General features: G+C 36.6%; 1 protein-coding gene across 1 annotated transcript; it reads right to left on the bottom strand.

The window, feature by feature from the left end:
- Nucleotides 1-2,319: 2,319 nt before the first annotated feature.
- Nucleotides 2,320-5,000, bottom strand: LOC133856497 (probable pectinesterase/pectinesterase inhibitor 51). The gene is made up of 2 exons (XM_062291540.1): nt 3,987-5,000; nt 2,320-3,101 (listed from the first exon to the last, which is right to left on the bottom strand). Exons 1-2 carry the CDS (start codon nt 4,900-4,902, stop codon nt 2,419-2,421), a joined length of 1,599 nt encoding a protein of 532 aa, XP_062147524.1. The 5' UTR covers nt 4,903-5,000; the 3' UTR covers nt 2,320-2,418.
- Between the last annotated feature and the right edge of the window lie 14,333 nt (nt 5,001-19,333).

Genomic DNA, 19,333 nt, shown 5'->3' on the forward strand with positions numbered 1-19,333 from the left:
GAATTTCAACTTTCTCCTGATGTTCATCCACCTATTCCTAATCTTAGAAAATCATCTCGCACCAAACAGCCTCCACGATACTTGCAAGATTTTCATTGTCAATTGGTGACTTCTTCTACCTCACTCTCATCTACTCCTCAGGACAGGACAACATGCTCATCAGGTATTTCTTATCCTCTTTCCTCTTTTCTTAGTTATAATAACATCTCTTCTACTCATCGTCATTTTTGTCTTTTGGTTTCATCTAATGTTGAACCAAATTTTTTTCATCAAGCCATCAAGCATGCTCATTGGCGAGATGCTATGGATGCTAAGATTACAGCCCTTGAGCTTAATAATACATGGGTTTTAGTTGATCTTCCTCCTCATAAGCACCCTATTGGTTGTAAGTGTGTGTATAAGATCAAATACAAGTCGGATGGTAGTATTGAAAGATACAAAGCTCGTTTAGTAGCTAAAGGATATAATCAATATGGAGGGATTGATTACCTTGAAACGTTTTCTCTGGTCGCTAAGATTACCACTGTTAGAATTTTTCTTACTCTTGCTGCAGCTCATAATTGGCATCTTCACCAATTAGATGTCAATAATGCCTTTTTACATGGAGATTTACATTTGGAAGTCTATATGGCTTTACCTCCCGGTTTTGCTAGCAAAGGGGAGTCTCGGGTTTGTAAGTTGACTAAATCTTTATATGGCTTAAAGCAGGCTTCCCGTCAATGGTTTTCCAAATTCTCCACTATTTTACTTGATCATGGATTTATCCAATCTAAGTCTGATTATTCATTGTTTACAAGGATGCAGGGCTCTACTTCCATGGCTTTGTTAGTATATGTAGATGATATTTTGTTGGCCAGCAATGATGCTACTGCTATAACTGATTTCACTTCTTTTTTGAACTCCAAATTTCGCCTCAAGGATTTGGGTCTTGCGAAATTATTTTTTGGTTTGGAAGTAGCCCGTAGCAAACAGGGTATTTCTTTATCCAAGAAACAATCTACTGTCTCTCGGTCTTCTGCCGAAGCTGAATACCGTAGTATGGCGTCTACTTCTTGTGAGCTTGTTTGGATCCTTTCTTTGCTACGTGATCTTACTGTTTCTCATTCTCAGCCTGCCTTGATGTTTTGTGACGGTTCTGCTGCTCTTCACATTGCAGCAAATCCGGTCTTCCACAAACGCACGAAACATATTGATATAGATTGTCATCTAGTTCGTGAGCATATTCAGAATGGTATCATTCGCACGATGCATGTTAATAGTCATAATCAGCTTGTAGATGTGTTTACAAAGGCTCTTGGCTATCCTTTATTTACTTCTTTAATTTCCAAGATGAATGTTCTTAATATACATTCCTCTTGAGGGGTAGTATTACAATTATAGTCACGTGTTTTGTTTGAACAGATTGTTATGTACAGCTTGTTATTTGACAGCTGGTAGAAGTTAGATTTTTTGTTTTTTCATCACGTGAACATTCAGATTGTATAAATGTAATCTCAGTACTTGATCTTATCAGTTAAAACAAAAAGCGAGAATACTTTTCTCTCAAGCTTCCTTTTCTCTCTGTTATTGTTCTTCCCTTTTCCTTCTATGTTCTTCAATATCTTCACTACAATTCAGATTCTATCACCAACCGCCAAGAAGGTGGTGACAGCGAAGGTCAAGGAGAGTCTGGCTCTGCTTGTGCGCACTACGGAGATCGTGGTTGAGGCGGAGACGACGATTTTCGGTTAAGGCTAAATCGACCGCCGATTTTCATGGTTTCGCCGGGGTTGAGTCTAGTTGGCTTTGCTCGACTCGTTGGGATTGTTCTCGCCAGGTCAAGTAATTCTCAGTATGTCTAGCTATCTTACTTCTTTTGGGTTTTCTAGGATAGCTTGTGATTTTCTTACTATTATGTTTGATTGCCGAGAAAAACACTTATTAGAATACGAGTGAAGAAGACATGCACAGAGGGAAGAAGACGACTTCTCAAAACGACGTGTTTCCGTCCAAACTATACGTGAACACTAGTGAAGCGCTGTGTTTTTTAGATGGGTAATTTTGGAATGATTTTTGCTTAAATGGTCATGTGAGTTGCACATAACCAAATTTCCGTCCAAACAGACGGGCAAATGGATGGATTGCATTTTTTGCCACGCGTTTGCAAGTTCGAAGGGGTCATATCTAAATTTTGGTACATTGGGGGTTATATTGCCAGGCCGTGGATAAATCATGGGACAAAGTGTATTTTTCCCTTAAAAAAAAAATAGGACATAAGCTACCTTAATTACCCAAATATGGACAAGTACTGTAGCAAAATATAAGATTTAGAGTACAACATTACAATATGTTGGAGCTCTTTTTTGTTCTTTATTGGCTAAATTTAGACAACCAATGGCTTTTACATAAAACTGTTGTCAATGCTGTCTATTTACAGAACTAAGATGATGGAATCCACTCATTTCCCTGAATAAAATTCTCTACAGAGTATGTGTAAATTTTCCCCGCGGGGATCTTGCTACTCCAGGTTACCCTCTTGGACAAATTAGAACCTCGTCCAGAATTTTGGAGTTCCCCATAATAAAGAGTTTTCAATCCAAGATCGCCATTCCACGGCAACCAGCCTTCTGGTGTGATAAGATCTTCCAAGTTGCAGTTTATGAAAACTGTTCTTGAGTACTCCTTCCATGGCCTCCCCAAGTAATTCTTGTGTACTTGGGGTTTGCTTTTGTACAATGCCACGTATTTGTCAGTGCCATTGATAGAGCAATTTTGAAAAACAAAACCCGTTGTTTGGGCGGGGTCGATTCTGCCATGTGCAGTAACGGTGTTATCCTCGCCTTTCTCTGGATTGAGTTGCCGTGGACGAACTAAGATTTGGGAATCTTGAAAAACAGCGGCGGAGAACCCAAAAATGAAATCCACGTTGCCTTGGATGCGGCATGATTTGTAGAATTGGCGGAGGGAGTGAGCATAAAGCGTATCTTGATTGCCCAAGAATTCGCAATTCTCAATGACAGATAAATCACTGGTTGATCTGAAGGCCACTGCTTGGTGGGCATCAGGACCAGCCGTGTTTTGGATTGTGAGCCAACTCGCCATGAACCCATCACCAGAAACACCTGCTCCAGGATTATTAAAGCATTAGCACAAGGTATTAACAAAGCAAAGGTCCAAGTCTAACTACACAACAGTGCCACTTTAGAAGCGTGTGATAGGAGAACAGGCAAAATATTGTTCATCGAAAGCTTCATTCCTAATTTGTAGTCTTTAATAATGTTGTTTAGTGGCTTATGAAAAAAATCAAAGAACTAATTTTGACGGACACATCCAAAACCATCGAAGAAAATTAAGTAAACGCGTCGTCAATGACTTTCCCACTTTGCCAGCCTCAAAAGTCTTGGTTCTCTTTTTGCCGGTCCAGGAGCTGTTGGGAAGACCTGTATGCTCATTTGTAACCCCAGTAACAAGTTCCCCACAGTAAGACGTCTTTCATGACCCATTTGACAAAACCCCTTCTTTTTCTTTGTTTTTGTTTTATTCATGGACATCTAATGAGATTTCTGCTACTGGGTCTTCCTAAAATAGTTCTCACACTCCTCAACATGTATTGTAATTAGTTAACCAAAAGATTAGCATATGATGAAAAATACTTGTTTTCTTTATGTATTTGTCTGAAAATATATATATATATATATATATATATATATAAAAAGGGCATGAAATAAGGTGTGCATATTATTTGAGCAAGCGGAAATCTCTCTCCCCGTCTCACCCAATTTTTTTTTTTTTTTGGCACTTTTTCAACAGAATTATATCCTCCAAATGTAATGTGAGATGTAAACTCACAATTGGATCAAAATCAATTATAATGCATTCCAAATTTAATGTAAATTTTCAAAGTCATATCACGTTTTAATGGGATAAAATTTGTTCACAATTTACTGAGAAACTAAATTAAATTGTGGTGCATGGAAAAAATAAAAATAAAAAATAAAAAAACTAACCAACTGTGGCAGAGTTGTAGGTGGAAATCCCCGGCTGGCCCACATTCAACGACCCTGTGATGACCGTTTTGCCCATCCCATCTCCCAGAAACACCACGTTCTTCTTCTCTAACGGAACTCTAACCGTCTCCTCATACACCCCCTCCTTTATATATATCACGAACCTCCGTTTCCCACCGTTGGGCGCCGCGTTCACAGCTTCCTGCACCGTCTTGTAGCACCCGCCCTTACTGGCATCCTTACACACTGTCACGTCCGCCTTTAAGTTGGTCGGAACCCCGCCCTTGAAACCCGCTATCGACCCACCACTCGCCCCATTTCTCTCCCAGAATCCGTCGCGCTCTGTCTTGGGCAGGGCCCAAGACCCGGTATCCTTCCCGTAAACGTCGTACGCGAACAGCATGCTCAGAGCGTTGCTCGTGAGCCCGGTTAGTGAGTCCATAAACGAAATCGTCTCATTCACCGTCTTCGTGTCGTTGGCCTTATTCAGCGCGGACCAGCAATCGAATTGGAATTGCAACGCGGAGCTCATCCAGGCCCTGGCGTCCTTGACCCTACCATGTGGCAATGCCTCCTTGGCAGTCTGGGAGATCCGGTAGTCGCCGATATGGAGGAAGTCAAGGCAGTTCTTGGCGGCGGTGGTGCGGTTCTGGTTCCCAGCGGAGGAGTCCAAAATGGACTTGATCTTGGACTGGGCGGTGTGGAGGTTGTCGGAAGAGATCGAGATGGCAGACTGGATGAGCTGGAGAGACGTGGGACTGGAGGAGGGCGCGTGTTGGGAAAGTTTCAAAGAGGTCTCGCATGGGATAGGGAAGCGGGTGGCCTTGCATGCCTGGCGGATCGCAGGGGGGACGTTGGTGGCTGAGGAAAGGGAGAGGACGAGGGAGAGAAAGGAGAGAAAGAATAAGGAAGCCATATATGGAGATTATAATGAACTTGGATGGTTTTGAAAAAGGTAAGAAAGTACTGCTGCAACTATAGTTGGGTTTTGTGGGTTTTCTGTGATGGGTGGTGGTAATTGTGAATCTGTATATATATACAGATAAGGGAAGCTAAATTTGGAAGGTAGCTAAGTGAATTTCGTGGTGGTGCGTATGAAGAGGGCTAGCTCGGTGATTGGATTTGGGAAAATTTTGACAAAACACTTTTTTTTTTTTTTTTTGACTATTTTTTTGGATTTGGATCTCCCTGAATTTAAGTTGTTTGAATTTCAAAAGAGTTGTTTGCCTATAATAAGTGAGCTCCAGTGCTCCACAGCTGCCTATTGCCTAATTTCGGGGATTGCCATTCACTTCTTTTTGTGAGCTTCACTTTGACCATCACCATAAAAATTGGGATGGCAAAAATTATGAACCATCTTTTTACCTTTTGTAAGGAAATATATATCAATGAATTGAGTTTTCATATACCATATTTTTATCTCACAACTATTTCACAATGTCGATATGTCTCACCCAATCGTTGCATTTTTTTTAACAATGACTGATATACACCACAATTTAATTTCAAATCTATCACACAATCCTGATGTGACAGTCTCAACCAACCGCTGTGTGTATATGTATATATAAAAAGGTAGTTTTTTGGACTTTAAGGATTTTGTGTGTGGTCCGAACTTTGGATCTCGAACGTTAGATACTTGTGTGGAAGTCTTTTTTCTTAATAAAGGGCTATTTTTTTTAAAAAAAAAAAAAAAAAAAAAAAACAAGGGGTGGCTTGAGCCAGCTCATGACCAGTCTAGGGGTGGTTCACCCTTGGGAGTGGCTGAAACCACTCCCAAGAGCCTTTGGGTGGCTCGGCCACCCCTATTTGGACTAGGGGTGAGTTCGGCCACCCCAAGCTGCTGCTGGTGGCCGAACTCACCCCATGGCCCTTGGGGGTAGTTCGACCACACCCAGAGAAAAAAAAAAAAAAAAAAAAACAATTTAAGGTGTGGCCGAAGCACCCCCGTTTGGGGCCTGGGGGTGGTTCGGCCACCCCCCATAGGGGTGGTTTGACCACATCCAGACTGGTCATGGTTTTTTTTAAAATGATTAGTATTGTTATTTTTTTAAAAGTTTTTTAGTTTTATTATTTTTTTAATTTTTAATTATACGTAGCAATATGTGTCGATTTTTTAAGGCATGTGACGTGAACTTCCGTCAATTTTTAGACGAAAGTACCATCTCCGTCTTTAGCCATAAACGAAATATCATCTACGATACGAAATGAACCATAGGGGGCAAAAAATAAAGTTCTTCAACCACAAGAGGGCTAGGCGTATTTAACCCTAAAAAAAATCAACACCTCAGACCTTTTGAACATCCATAGGAGGTCTACCAATTTACACCTACTCCCAGCCCTCTCATTTTGTTCGCCCTCTTTACCTCAGAACCCTAGATTGAGAAAGAGTGGAGGTTTGGAGAGACAGTAAGTTTGTCATTGGTCTTATCTTCTTCAAGAGGTAGTATCCTAAACTTAATCTCATTTGGTTTGATGTTATCAGCATGTTTAGCTTATGTTAGTGTTGTTTTGATCGTTTAGACAACTCTATCTTGTAAATCTAGGCTATGGGTTTAGTATTGTGGGGTTGTGTTAAGCTTTATCATGAGTTTAATGATGGTTAGTCTCTCATTAATGGTTGGACGTAGGGGTGTGCACAGGACGGGGTGGATTTTCACCTTTTTTGCCCCCGCCCCGCACCCCTACGGGTTGCGAAAATCGCACCCGTGGCCGCAATTGTGTTTACTGAAGCAGCAGGTTCATAGGGGATGCAGGGCGGTTTCTGCGGGTGCGGGTTTTGCAGGTTTTGGAGGGAGATCAATCTTAGTCAAAGAGGCGGAGGAGATCTAGGAGATTATAAGTGGTTAGTGGAGGAGAAGAAGGATGAGCGGTTTTGATCTCTTTGGGGCGACGAAAGAAGGACGCCAGTAAATGAAGAAAAAGAAGGATATGGGGCAGTTTTGTAAATGAAGACAACAAATGAAGAAGAAGAAGAAGGATATGGGGCAGATTCATAAATGAAGCCAATAAATGAAGAAGAAGAAGGCACGTGAACTTTTGGTTCTGGATCCTTCCAGCCTTCCTATTTTACTTCACACTTTTCTCCTTTTTCTCCTCACAGCTGTTTCTTTTTTCTTTTTTTCTTTTTTTTAAGAACTTACGTAAATGAACCAACGCACGTCACATGGTTATTTGTTCAAAACAGCTATAAGCCACTTTATTCACGTGGACGAAGGATTCAGAAAGAAATAAATGAAAATGGCTTACTGCATTGGTTCAAAACGCAAATATCCGTGCGTTTTGATTCCTTTGAACCAATGCATGGCTTCCAACTGTACTCTTATGCATTTTGATTTTTTTTTTTTTTTTTTTTTAGAAAGTGCGTTTTGATTCTTTTGAAATTTGAACCAAGTAACCAAAGCATGGCTTCCAGCTCTATGCTATTTTGACCAAAGACAGCCACGTACCCTTCTTTCTAGTTCTAGAGCCTTCTGTAATTCTCTCTGCAAGCCCTTCTCTTTTCATTTCTTTGGGTCGTCTTCTCATTTCTTTGGGTCATCTCTTCCTCAGAGTCAAATAACGAAGAGAATATCAGGAGATAGGCTGAACGAACTCAATGAAGAGTGAAGAGAAGAGCAGAGAAGAGAAGAATGAAGAAGATTTTAGAGGCTGTGGCACAAAGAAGAATGAAAAAGACTGTGTTTTTTTTTTTTTTCATTTTTTTTCCTTCTTGCGGCTCGATGGGGGGGGGGGGGGGGTAGGGTTTTTTGTTGTATAAGTATGAGATGCGGTGTAGGGCTGGCCGAGGACCCGGGGATTTTTCATCATGCGACCCGAGACCCGCCCTGCCCCACATGGTTTGAGGAAAACTCAAACTGTGACCACACAAAATAACGTGAAAACCGAAAATCACGAGTCAGATAGGGGCGGTTGGCGCAGGTTGGTGCGGATCCACGAGTATTTACCCACCTAGGGGCGGAGCCAGGAATTAGTTGGTGGGGGGGCCGAACCTAAATATATATATATATATATATATGTGCGCCCGCTTGTAAAATAAAAGAAAACAAGTCTTAAACAGTTTAACTTAACTTCATAATAAATCATAAGTTATAACTGTATACAAAAGTTACATGTCTATAAAATCATATTTAAAAATAACTTTTCTTCCGAATATAAAAGCGTTCTAGTTTGCTACAGACATGTACAAAAAAAATCCAAAAAAAAACTTCATATCTCCTTCGAATTGTGCTCAACGTCGACGGTCTTTCAAGAAATAAAACTCATCCATTATCATCTCTGTCGTGAAATCCTTAGCGATTTCTTTCTCGATATAAACTACCACATTATCTGCTAGAAACTCATCTTTTATTCTACTACGTAATCTAGTTTTTACAAGTTTCATGTCAAAAAAAGGCTCGTTCAGTAGTAGCAGTAGAAATAGGGAGCGTCAACACTAGACGAATCAACCTGTCAATCAAATTATAAATCTTCGATTTTCCTGAAATTGCTAATCCTCTTCACAACTCAGATAAAGTGGACATATTCTGAAAATCAGAATGTTTTGGCACATCAAGCTTATAATGATCCAATTGAAATCTCAAAATGATTTTCTCTTGCTCAGTAAAATCTTGAGGATAGAACTTCTCAACTAAGCTGCATATATCATTGATCTTAAATAATTTGTATGCATCTTGAGGGCTTAAAGCGGCTCTAAGACGAAGAAGTTCCACTGCATGCTCATTAAATCTATTATCCAATTCTTGCAATTGGAAAAGTCTATTGCAGCAATAAATACATCAATACTAAAATGATGCTCCATTGTCATGGAAGATTTTTCATTTTGGCGACATGATCTACCTCGAGCTCTAGTGTAACGAGCATTCATATCAGGAACATCAATTTCATTTTTCTCACAAAATGATTTAACAGTATCAAGGAAAGGCTCCCACTCTTCATTTATCAAATTCTGAAGAAGTGATTTTGTAGTTGAAACCACTTTCATGGCATTTAAAATGTCTTGAGAATTTTGTTGCAAAGCTTGACAAAGAAAATTAGTAAATCCCATAATCTCTTTCATCAAATGCAAGATTAAAACAAATTCAAATGATGTTAATAACATATAAGCCGCTTCAGTATCACTGCGTTGAGAATAATTGGTCCCTTCTTTGAGATAGTGTCGAGAACTAAACAAGTTGCACGAAACATTCTTATCAAGTTACAAACAGAATTAAAATGAGAAGACCATTGAGTATCTCCAGGTCTTTGCAAAATACCAATTTGGTTTGCCTCCCTTCCAGTCTCAATTTCATTAGAAGCAATCATACTTTCAATCTCAACAACTTGAGCAGATTGCAATTCATCATTGCGTTTTGAAGAACCAACAACAATGTTGAAAATAAAATTCAAATTCTCAAAGAACTAATGAACAGATTTTGCTTCTCTAGATGCTGCAACCAAAGCTAATTGTAGCTTATGAGCAAAGCAATGCACATAATATGCATATGGACATTCTCTAAGAAATAAAGCTTGTAGCCCATTCCTTCACCACGCATATCACTACCTCCATCATATCCCTGACCTCGAATATTCTAAATTTTGAGATCGTTACAAGAAAGGACATCAAATATCTTCTTTTTTTAAAGTTAATGCAGTAGTATCTTTGACATGGACAATATGAAAGAATCTATCTCGAATAAAGCCATCTTTATCAACAAATCTCAAAATGATTGCCATTTGCTCCCTTTTTGACTCATCCCGAGCTCCATCAACAAGAATGCAAAATTTAGCATCTCCAATTTCTTTGCGAATCACATTTCGCACTTTAGTTGCAAAGATACGCAAAATTTCTTTTTGAATTTGGGGTGATGTATATTTGGCATTCCGTGGAGCATTTGTCAACACAACTCCATCAACTTTATCATTAAAAGTTGCTAAAAACTTTATCAATTCAATGAAGTTACCTTGATTTTTTGAGTCGGAGCTTTCATCATGACCTTTGAATGCACATGCTTGGAATGCTAGCCATCGAACACTATCTATTGAGGTTTTGAGCCGCAATCGATTATTCTCTATTTCTTGTGATGACTGTTTTCAATCAACTTGCCAATATGCCATGAATAATTCTTCAGATCTTCACAACATTTCACAGCAATTTTATATAGTGAATTTGGATCTGTCCCCACATGCCCCATTAAAGGACAATTCATTCCATCGTTCATCTTTTTCCAATTCTTAAAACCTTTTACTGTAAATGCATCTGATCCTGGACGACCTGTTGATTTCTTAGCAAAAATGTAACATGGATGACAAAAGATGGCATCCTTTAATTCCGAATACTCTAACCAAGTTGAGTATGTCTGAAACCAAGAAGCTTGAAATCGACGATGATGATTCTCCGATCCTGAAGCTGGATATTTTGTAGGTTTAAGAATAGGTTGACATGGGCCAACTCTAAGATAAGCACGTCGCATTTCATCTTGTAAGTTTACATGAAATTCCCATATTTGCGGACGTTTTCCTGGATCACGTTGCAAAGAGGTGGCATCCATTTCTTTAGAAAGAATTCTTGGACATTTAGAAGGCCGCTCATCAGTCACTGAAGCATTAAGATCCGTTGCTAACGGTCTATTTAAAGGTGTATCACTATTAACCTCTGAATGACTCGCATCTTTTTTCTTAAAGAATGAATCGATTGTTTTTTGTCTGCTCATATTTTTCTAAGCTGTAAAAAAAAATTATAGATTAATAAATTAACCAAAAAGTACCTAGAAATATAATATCTTTATTAGAAATTTTTTAGTTATAATAGTTCTTATTAGCATTAACAACAAAAAAAGCAACGAATAATTAATTAAATAAATAAATAAATAAATAAAAAAAACCCATCAAATTAGAAGAAAATTTTTTTTCAATAATTTAAGTAACTATTAAAAATCTTAATCTAGCCAAAATAGCAAACACAAAATAATATAAACTACTTGACAAATAAACTAAGCACAATTAATAGGGTACGAGAAAAATGAGTACCTTTCAGTGAAACAATGTTATCTTGAGCTTGAGGAGTTTCTTGAAAACAAATCAAAGACAATAATGTGCTAGCTGAATGCTGCAAACCAATTAGAAGAATAAATTATGGAACAAAATAAAAAAAAATTAAAAAAAAAAAAAGAAGAAAAAGGCATACTTAATTTCCTCTTTTTGGGTATTTATTTTGTAAGCTTAAAAATTCTATCTAGACTAAATACAAAAAAAAAAAAAACAAATATAAAAAATTTTATCATTCAAAGACAAATATTAACAAGCATATTTGATTAATTAGTTATTTTCTCACATTAATCACGTAATCACATTTGAAATTTTAATCAATTGATTCCTAATAATAATAGTAATAAAAAAAAATCTCATATCCCAAAACATTCCAGAACTTCCAACAAGTCCATTGGTCTCTTTTGAAAAGAAGGGATCTTTTCATCAAAAAAACTTCCACCACATGTCTACAATAAACAAAATACATTACCACATTTCTCAATTTACTCAATTCTCTCCCGGTCTCCCCAGTCCCCACCCATGGTCCCACGTGTCAAAGCATTGAAGATTTGAAGTCAAAGTAGGTTTTTCTAGTTTATACTTTCTAGGACCTTCTATCCTTCTGGTTTCCACATTACCACAAATCTACAATATTCCTAATTTCCTCATTTCCTCAATTTCATTTCTCCCCTCACGCCTCCCTCAAACACAACATCTCACGCCTCTCTCAAACACAGCATAGAAAAGAAAAAAAAAATGGCGTAGAGAGCAGATAACTCACGTCTCAGTGTCTCACGGTGATGGTGTTTAGAGGCTAGATGGACAGCTTGGACCGCTGGTGGTGGTGCATCAGGTGCGTGGCAGAAGGTGGATGCACAACCTCTCAAATCTCAGTTCTCTCACCTCTGAGCCTCTCGGTATTTTCACCACTGAATCACAACATTTTTTTTTCTTTTTCTTGGGGTTTGGGTGATACTTGACAAAGAGTTATTGAGGGAAATTTGAGAGAGTTGAAAACTGAAAAGCAAATTTTGCAATTGCCCGCTTTTCTCTTGTGAAGTGTGAATTTTTTTGATTAACATTTCAATGATTTCACATTTGCGTGTTGGAGAGGATTTGATTGTTGTCTCATGTTTGCTGATTTTTTTTTTTTTTTTTTTTCCCAAGGACCTTATCTAATGCCTACTACGTAGCTATGGTTTTTTTTTTTCCCTTGTTTTTGGTATGCTTTGCTGTTGTTGCTTTCTATTATTATTAATTTTATTTTTTATTTTTTATTTTTTTTTAAGATTCAAGTGCCTGAACTACAACACTGAAGCTTGAGGGTAATTTTTTTTTTTTTATTAAGAAAAAAAATATATAGTAGTAGTTGAGTAAATTTTTAGGGGTTTTTTTTAATCTCATTTTTACTTATTAAAACAAAAAGAAAAAATTAGGGGGGGGGGGGGGGGTTGAATTCATTTTTTGCAGGGGCCATTAGTGCATTAACCCCCCCAAAAAAATAAAAATAAATTAGAAGTCAAAATTTTTTTGGGGGGGACCATGGCCCCCCCACCCTCCAACCTGCCTCCGCCCCTTTGCTCACCCTTAGTTGGACGTACTTTGCTTTGCATGAAGGTATTATTGTGAGTTAGGAGTGTGGTAGTACATTAGAAGATCCTTAGATTGTCTTAGATTAGGAAAGCTTGGGCAATTTTAGAAATTAAGATTATGCACAATTACGGAACATACGATAATAGGTTAACAAATGATTGAGGGTGTAATACCACACAAATAAATATATTTAATCTAAAGAATATTGGCAATTATAAACCCAAAAATCCTTATTTTGATTCACATAGAAACGATTTTCAATAATGTGTTGCAATTCTATAAATTAAAAACTCTCAAGGTATTATAACAATTTTTATACTTTTAAAATAGAATCTTGCTTTTCGAACGTTCGAGTTCCCACTCGAACGATTGAGATCTTCCTTCCCTAAACAATCGAGATTTCCTTAGCCGAATATTCAACTTTCCTCCCGAACATTCGAACAAGTATGAGAGCATTTTTATTTTAGACACCTTAGCCTTTTGATCTTGCTAGAAACCACATAAAGCCATCCATATGACCCAAAAACACCATTTTCGTCATTCCTTCACACTAGAAACCCTAGAGGAGAGAGATAGAGGTCCTAGAGAGAGAAAATGTGACTCTCAGTGAGGCTTCATCCTCAATAGAAAGTAACCCCTAAACCTTAATTTCATTTTGATGTATGTTAACATGTTTTTGTTCGTTTTAATATAGGGATTTTTTTTTTTTTTTTTTAACATACATCATGTGGGTTTTAAAAGTATATAAGTATAATATGTTATAATTTTGTAATAATCATGCATTAGCTATTTTTTCAAAAATATATGAACCTGCTCATACTTTCCATGTTATATCATGTTATTTTGGTTTGATATGTCTTTTTAGGATTTTTAGGAGTCTTGATTGAGTTGGGTAATAGGTTTAAGTAGAAGTTTTAAGTCTTTCAAGCATTATCATAGTTATCGAATTTTCCAATGTTTATGCCAATCATTCGACCCTTGTTGGCCAAACGATCAACCTCATATCAAACGTTCAATAAAGGTATTAATTTGCATGATTAGAGTTTTACGTGCTATATTATGGTTTCAGTATAGGTTGTGTCTAATATTAGAGTATGATTCATAATGATTCAATGATTAAGATGTCTGAGAGTGAGGAGAATTGTCTGAGGTAAGTAAATGCATACATAACTATTTTATTTCAAGAGGTGATATGTTAAAGGAACTAAGCATGCTTTAATTTTCAAAATAATGTGTGGTATAACGACCATAAGCTTTCCATTATATGGGCTTGACCCTATAATCAAATTGGTTGACATTTATGTTTGACCTTATATCCAATAGCTATTTGTGATGGGCACACCATGAAATGATGGTACACTATTATGGCTTTGCAAGTAGTGTGGGCCACCCGAGGTTGGACTCGGTCGGGCTGCTAGTACATAACCCTATGCAATAATATCCAGGGCATTGGTAATGTATTGCAGGTCCATTGGGACAGCGCTAACCCTACCAAGAAAGGATTAAAAGCTTAGATAGACCATATGAAAGAAAGCTATGAGTACTTATATTTTACTATTGCATAAAAATAACTGTATTGTCTCTGGGATTATGCTTACCCTATTTCAAAATAAACAAATTTCTTTAAATTGGCATAATAACGGAGGCAACGCATAAATATTTTGTGAAATATCATGACTTTTTTAGTTACCAAATTTGAGAATGCGAAACAATATTAAAGGGTCTTTACACAAAGAAGTTCCACAATAATTTACTTACTCACTTGTGGATGAATAACTCGATACAACAAGAAGGGTTGTAATGGTACACCCAATATATAACAACCCTATCACGCAACGGGAAACAACCATCACAACCACAACAATTTATAGCATAAGAATATAAACCTGCAGGGTTAGTTTAACACGCCAACAATATAATAACATCTATCAACAATGCTTACATTAATGGCTAAGATTGTTGCACCATGCTAGGCGACCATGCTCATGATGTAGCTTATTACATTCCATAAAAAATTAAGCATCCCTTTATCAACAACATTACTTTACATAGTTAAAACAATAGAAGCCATAGAGGAATATTTTAAGGATACTTCCTGCAAGGTAAACAACAATTTATTTACATTTAAACAATAATAATTCATTCGCATAAAACAATAGTAGTTCATTCCCGCTTGAACATTAGCAACTCATTCACGCTTGAATAATAATTCATTCACATCGAACAGTAGTAATTCAATCACAAAAGGCAAGAGTAACTCATTAATTAAGAAAAATAGTAAAAATCCTTCACATTTAAACAATAATAATAATAATGCATTCACCAATTGCAATAGTAATTCACTCACAAAGAACAATAGTAATTCATTCACATTTAAAAAATAATAATAATAATTCATTCACCCATAACAATAATATCATGGCATTTTCATAGTACTTAATTTACAAAGAACAATAGTAATTCATTCATATTGAATAATAATAAGCAATATCATGGCATTTTCAAAAATACATATTATGATGCTTTTTGTAACATAGTGTAATAAGGTCAGTAAATTTGCACTTATCGCATTGATGCAATGGTCCAACCATTGACTCCCTCACATGGCCTAGTTCGTCGTCTTCAATTTAATCTGCTCTTTAGTTAGTTGGGCTTTCCATTTAACTTTATTACTTTTAAGCTACTATTATTATTATTATTATTATTATTATTATTATTATTATTATTATTATTATTATTCATGAATTGGTCGCTTTACTTTGCTTACTATTCAACCTTAATTCTATTATAATTGAAAGTCTATTTACTTAAACAACTTACTTAAAACTTTTATTCCTTTTCCACTTTCATTTGTTAACTCACTTCCACAATTACCATCACATCCCACTAAAACACAACTAAATTCTAATCATTTAGTTTCGCATGACTGCTCTCAACCCAAACAAAGAATTAAGCTTACAAATACACCTTACAAGCTAATACCATTATAGTAAAACCACCGTAACCAGCCATAAACAATCCAAGTATCAAAACCCAAAAAACTTCCATTCTATAGCGACAAAAAGAATAATTTCAATAACTTTAAACATCAAAACCTCAAACTCATCTCCAACAAATCAAAACTCATAGGAATAACCAAATAAATCTAGTAGCACCCAAAATCACATAACCATACTCACAACTCAATACAAATTCATATATAATTTCCTAATAAATGAAAGCCCTCAAAACATAATCAAAACACTCAAATAAACTATACCAATGAACTTAACCATTAATCATAACATCAATACCATAGAAATTCACCAACAAAATGACCATCATTCGAGTAGAACACAAAAGGACCCAATTCCTTCACTAGGAAAATAATCCAAAATCAATCGGCAAAAACACCATAAGAATCTACCCATAAAACAACCCAACATAACTAACCAAAATCATCAAAAACACAAAACCCATACAGTTAGTCAACAAGAGATCAAGAATTTCAATACACGCCTAAACATCTAATTGATTCTAAGGAGTAACACCCCCAAAATTTAACTTCTTCATCGGCTTCCCACACCAAGAAACCATTCAACCAAAAACTACATCGAACACCCATATCAAAACTCACCATTCAGCCAACATGGCTATTTTAAAAAATCAAAGAGACCAACTCCAACAAACATAAACCGGTTTTAGAAAACAACCCAAATCACAAATTAACCTAAAATCAAACCCAACCCAAATCCTAAACAATTAACATGATTTTTCGTGTTTTATTTAATGGGTATAACGAAATTACCAAGAACAGTTTGAGAGCTTACCTTCCTTAATACCCATGGTCGAAAACGCCATTTTATTTCCTTCATTGTGCTTTTATCTCTCTCTCTCTCTCTCGGTGAATGACATCAGGATAAAGGGTTCCGCTTTTTAAGATAAAGGGCTTATCCCTTTTGCTTTGTCACGACAAAGGGGAGAAAATGGGTGTGTTTGGTACAGATTGTTGAGTTGATTTTTTTTTTTTTTTGAGTAATTGTAAGAAGTGATTAATGTGTTATAAAGTAAAAAAAAAATTTATGAAAAAGTTTTGTATTGTAATGGATTTTTTTTATTTGAATAGTAATAAAAATTTATTAATGAGATATAAAAAGTGAAAAAAAGTTAGAATGTTTTGAAGTTGATTGTTTTTAGGAAAAGTAAAAATGAAGGAGGGGAATAGGGTGCTGGTTATCAAACACCCCCAATATCTCCCCACCCAAGTGCTCCACAACCACACATTTGTGGATAATGTCTCCCCCCAACTATCTTATATACGAATTTGCCTTAATTCTTTTATCACTTTTTCCTCTTAAACCATTTTCTTAATTATATTATTTATCTACAACTTTGCTTAATCATATAATAGCCCATAGTTATAAAACTAAACCTAATCTTATTATTTTTACTACTATTGTTAATATCATTCTTAATTTACTATTTAAATCAAATTTTATTTATTGTTATAGCAATTATTAATTTCATTCTCTTAGTGTTATTTTTAATTCTAAAATCATATTATTACTAATATTTTAGTCTGAACTATTTTAATCAGAACTAATTCTCTGAACCCGTTAGTCCAAGTAAAGTCTCATATTACTTTAATTATTCATGAAATAATATTAGAACCTAATATAAATTCCTTATTAATAAAATTCAAAGCCTATGAATTAAATTCCATCAACTCTAATTTATTTCATAAATACCCACACATTTCTCAAAGTCAAACCCTCTTTATCCAAAGATTAAAATTTGAGTTGCTACATGCTTGAAGATTTGAAGCTAACAAAATGTTGTGACTGCACCACATCAATAATGAGGTAACATGCTGAGACTGCAAAAATAGTCTTCCGGTGGGGATTAGTAAAGATTTGGCTAGGTCAAGATCGGCCAACACGGGACTTGTTGGAGAAGAGATTGCGTGAACAATGAGTCGTCCTACAAAAATATATGGTACAGTTACTGGTATTGTAGTTTACATATATGTTGTAGTGTGGTCTTTAATATTAGTGGAATCCTAGGTTTTGCTGTCTTAGAGAGGTTCACTACAAAAAACTTAGTTTTTAGCCACTTGTAGTTAGCCACGTGGATTAAGGTCATCCACGTCGCTAACTGTTAGCCACGTGCAGTTAGCTACGTGGGTTATGCGTGGTGAATCCGATTGTTGTTAAATGTACATTTAGAGACGTGGCTTTTATATATGTGGCTATTTAGCCACATGACGTTTAGCCACATACCACCCCAAGTGGCTATATGCAATTTTATTTTTTTAAAAAAATAGGCACTTCTAGCCACGTTGCTAAAAAATTTTCTCCCAATATCGTATATACACGATATTTTCGGCGTACATCCAGGCCGGGACCGACAATCACCCAGTCGCCGGATTCGAACCCATCAAACCAAAAATACAAAAACCCAAAATGGGAAAAACCTAATCACGCACATTAGATTCAAAAAACCAAAACAACAAAAACCCAGTCGTCGGAAATCAAACCAAAAAAAAAAAAAAAAAAAACCAATTCGTCGGCCATCAAACCTAAACAACAAAAACCCAATCGCCCACTCGCTGGAAATCATTAAACCAAAACAACAAAAACCCAAAATCAGATTCAAAATCCGGTCGGTCCTCCGATCCCTGCATCACCGAAACATCAAGGGATAAGCGAGAGAGATCAGCACAAGAGAGAGAGAGAGAGAGAGAGAGAGAGAGAGAGAGAGAGAGAGAGAGAGAGAGAGAGTGAGAGAGAGATAGAGAAAGAGTACTTGTGGTCGACGGAGATCCGCGGCCGGCGAGCGTGAGTCGGCCGGATCTCCTCCATTTCTAAGAGTCGGTTGATCTCGATCTGTACCTCTCTGAGTTGCCCGATCTCCTTGGGTGGTGGCGTGCTGCCAAGCCGGTAGGGGTGAGTGGTCAATGAGAGAGAGAAGAGAGTGAGAGTGAGAGTGAGATGGAATATCAGAGATTGATGAGAGAGAAGAGAGTTTTAGGGTGAGTAGTCGACGATAGAGAGATGAGAGTGAGAGTGAAGAGAGGAGAAATTGAAAAAATTAATAGCAAAGTCAAATTTGAAATCTAAATATTAGTGCGAGCGGGATTTCGTGTCCCGTGCGTTCACACTGGTTTTTTAATTAATTTTTTTGATCTATATAAGCAAATAGAAACGTGTGTTATTTTCCATGTGGCTAATTGGCCACGTGGCAAATAACCCACATGGCTAGAATTTTAATTTGTCAAAAAAAAATTTAATAAATTAGCCATGTGGTATACATTCCACATGGCCAATTGGAGACGTGGCCATTACACCACGTGGCTAATTTATTAAAATTTTCAAAAAGAAAAAAATGAAAAAATTTCAATTCCTGAAAAAATATTAACATTTTAGCCACGTGGCTAAACTGCAAGTTTTTTGTAGTGGTTTTTCTCTTGGTGCAAGAGTTTTCTTCCTCATCAACAGAAGCATTGTTGATAGATGTTATTATATTGTTGGCGTGTTAAACTAACCCTACAGGTTTATATTCTTATGCTATAAATTGTTGTGGTTGTGATGGTTGTTTTCCGTTGCGTGATAGGGTTGTTATATATTGGGTGTACCGTTACAACCCTTCTTGTTGTATCGAGTTAGTCCCCAGCATGATGGAACAGTCCTAGTGTTAAATATTGGGAGTAAAGTTAAATGGTTGGGAACAGTCCTCTTAAGCCAGTAATGTAGGGAACAGTCCCTTAT

Source organism: Alnus glutinosa, chromosome 14, assembly GCF_958979055.1.
Source record: "Alnus glutinosa chromosome 14, dhAlnGlut1.1, whole genome shotgun sequence".
NCBI lineage: Eukaryota > Viridiplantae > Streptophyta > Magnoliopsida > Fagales > Betulaceae > Alnus > Alnus glutinosa.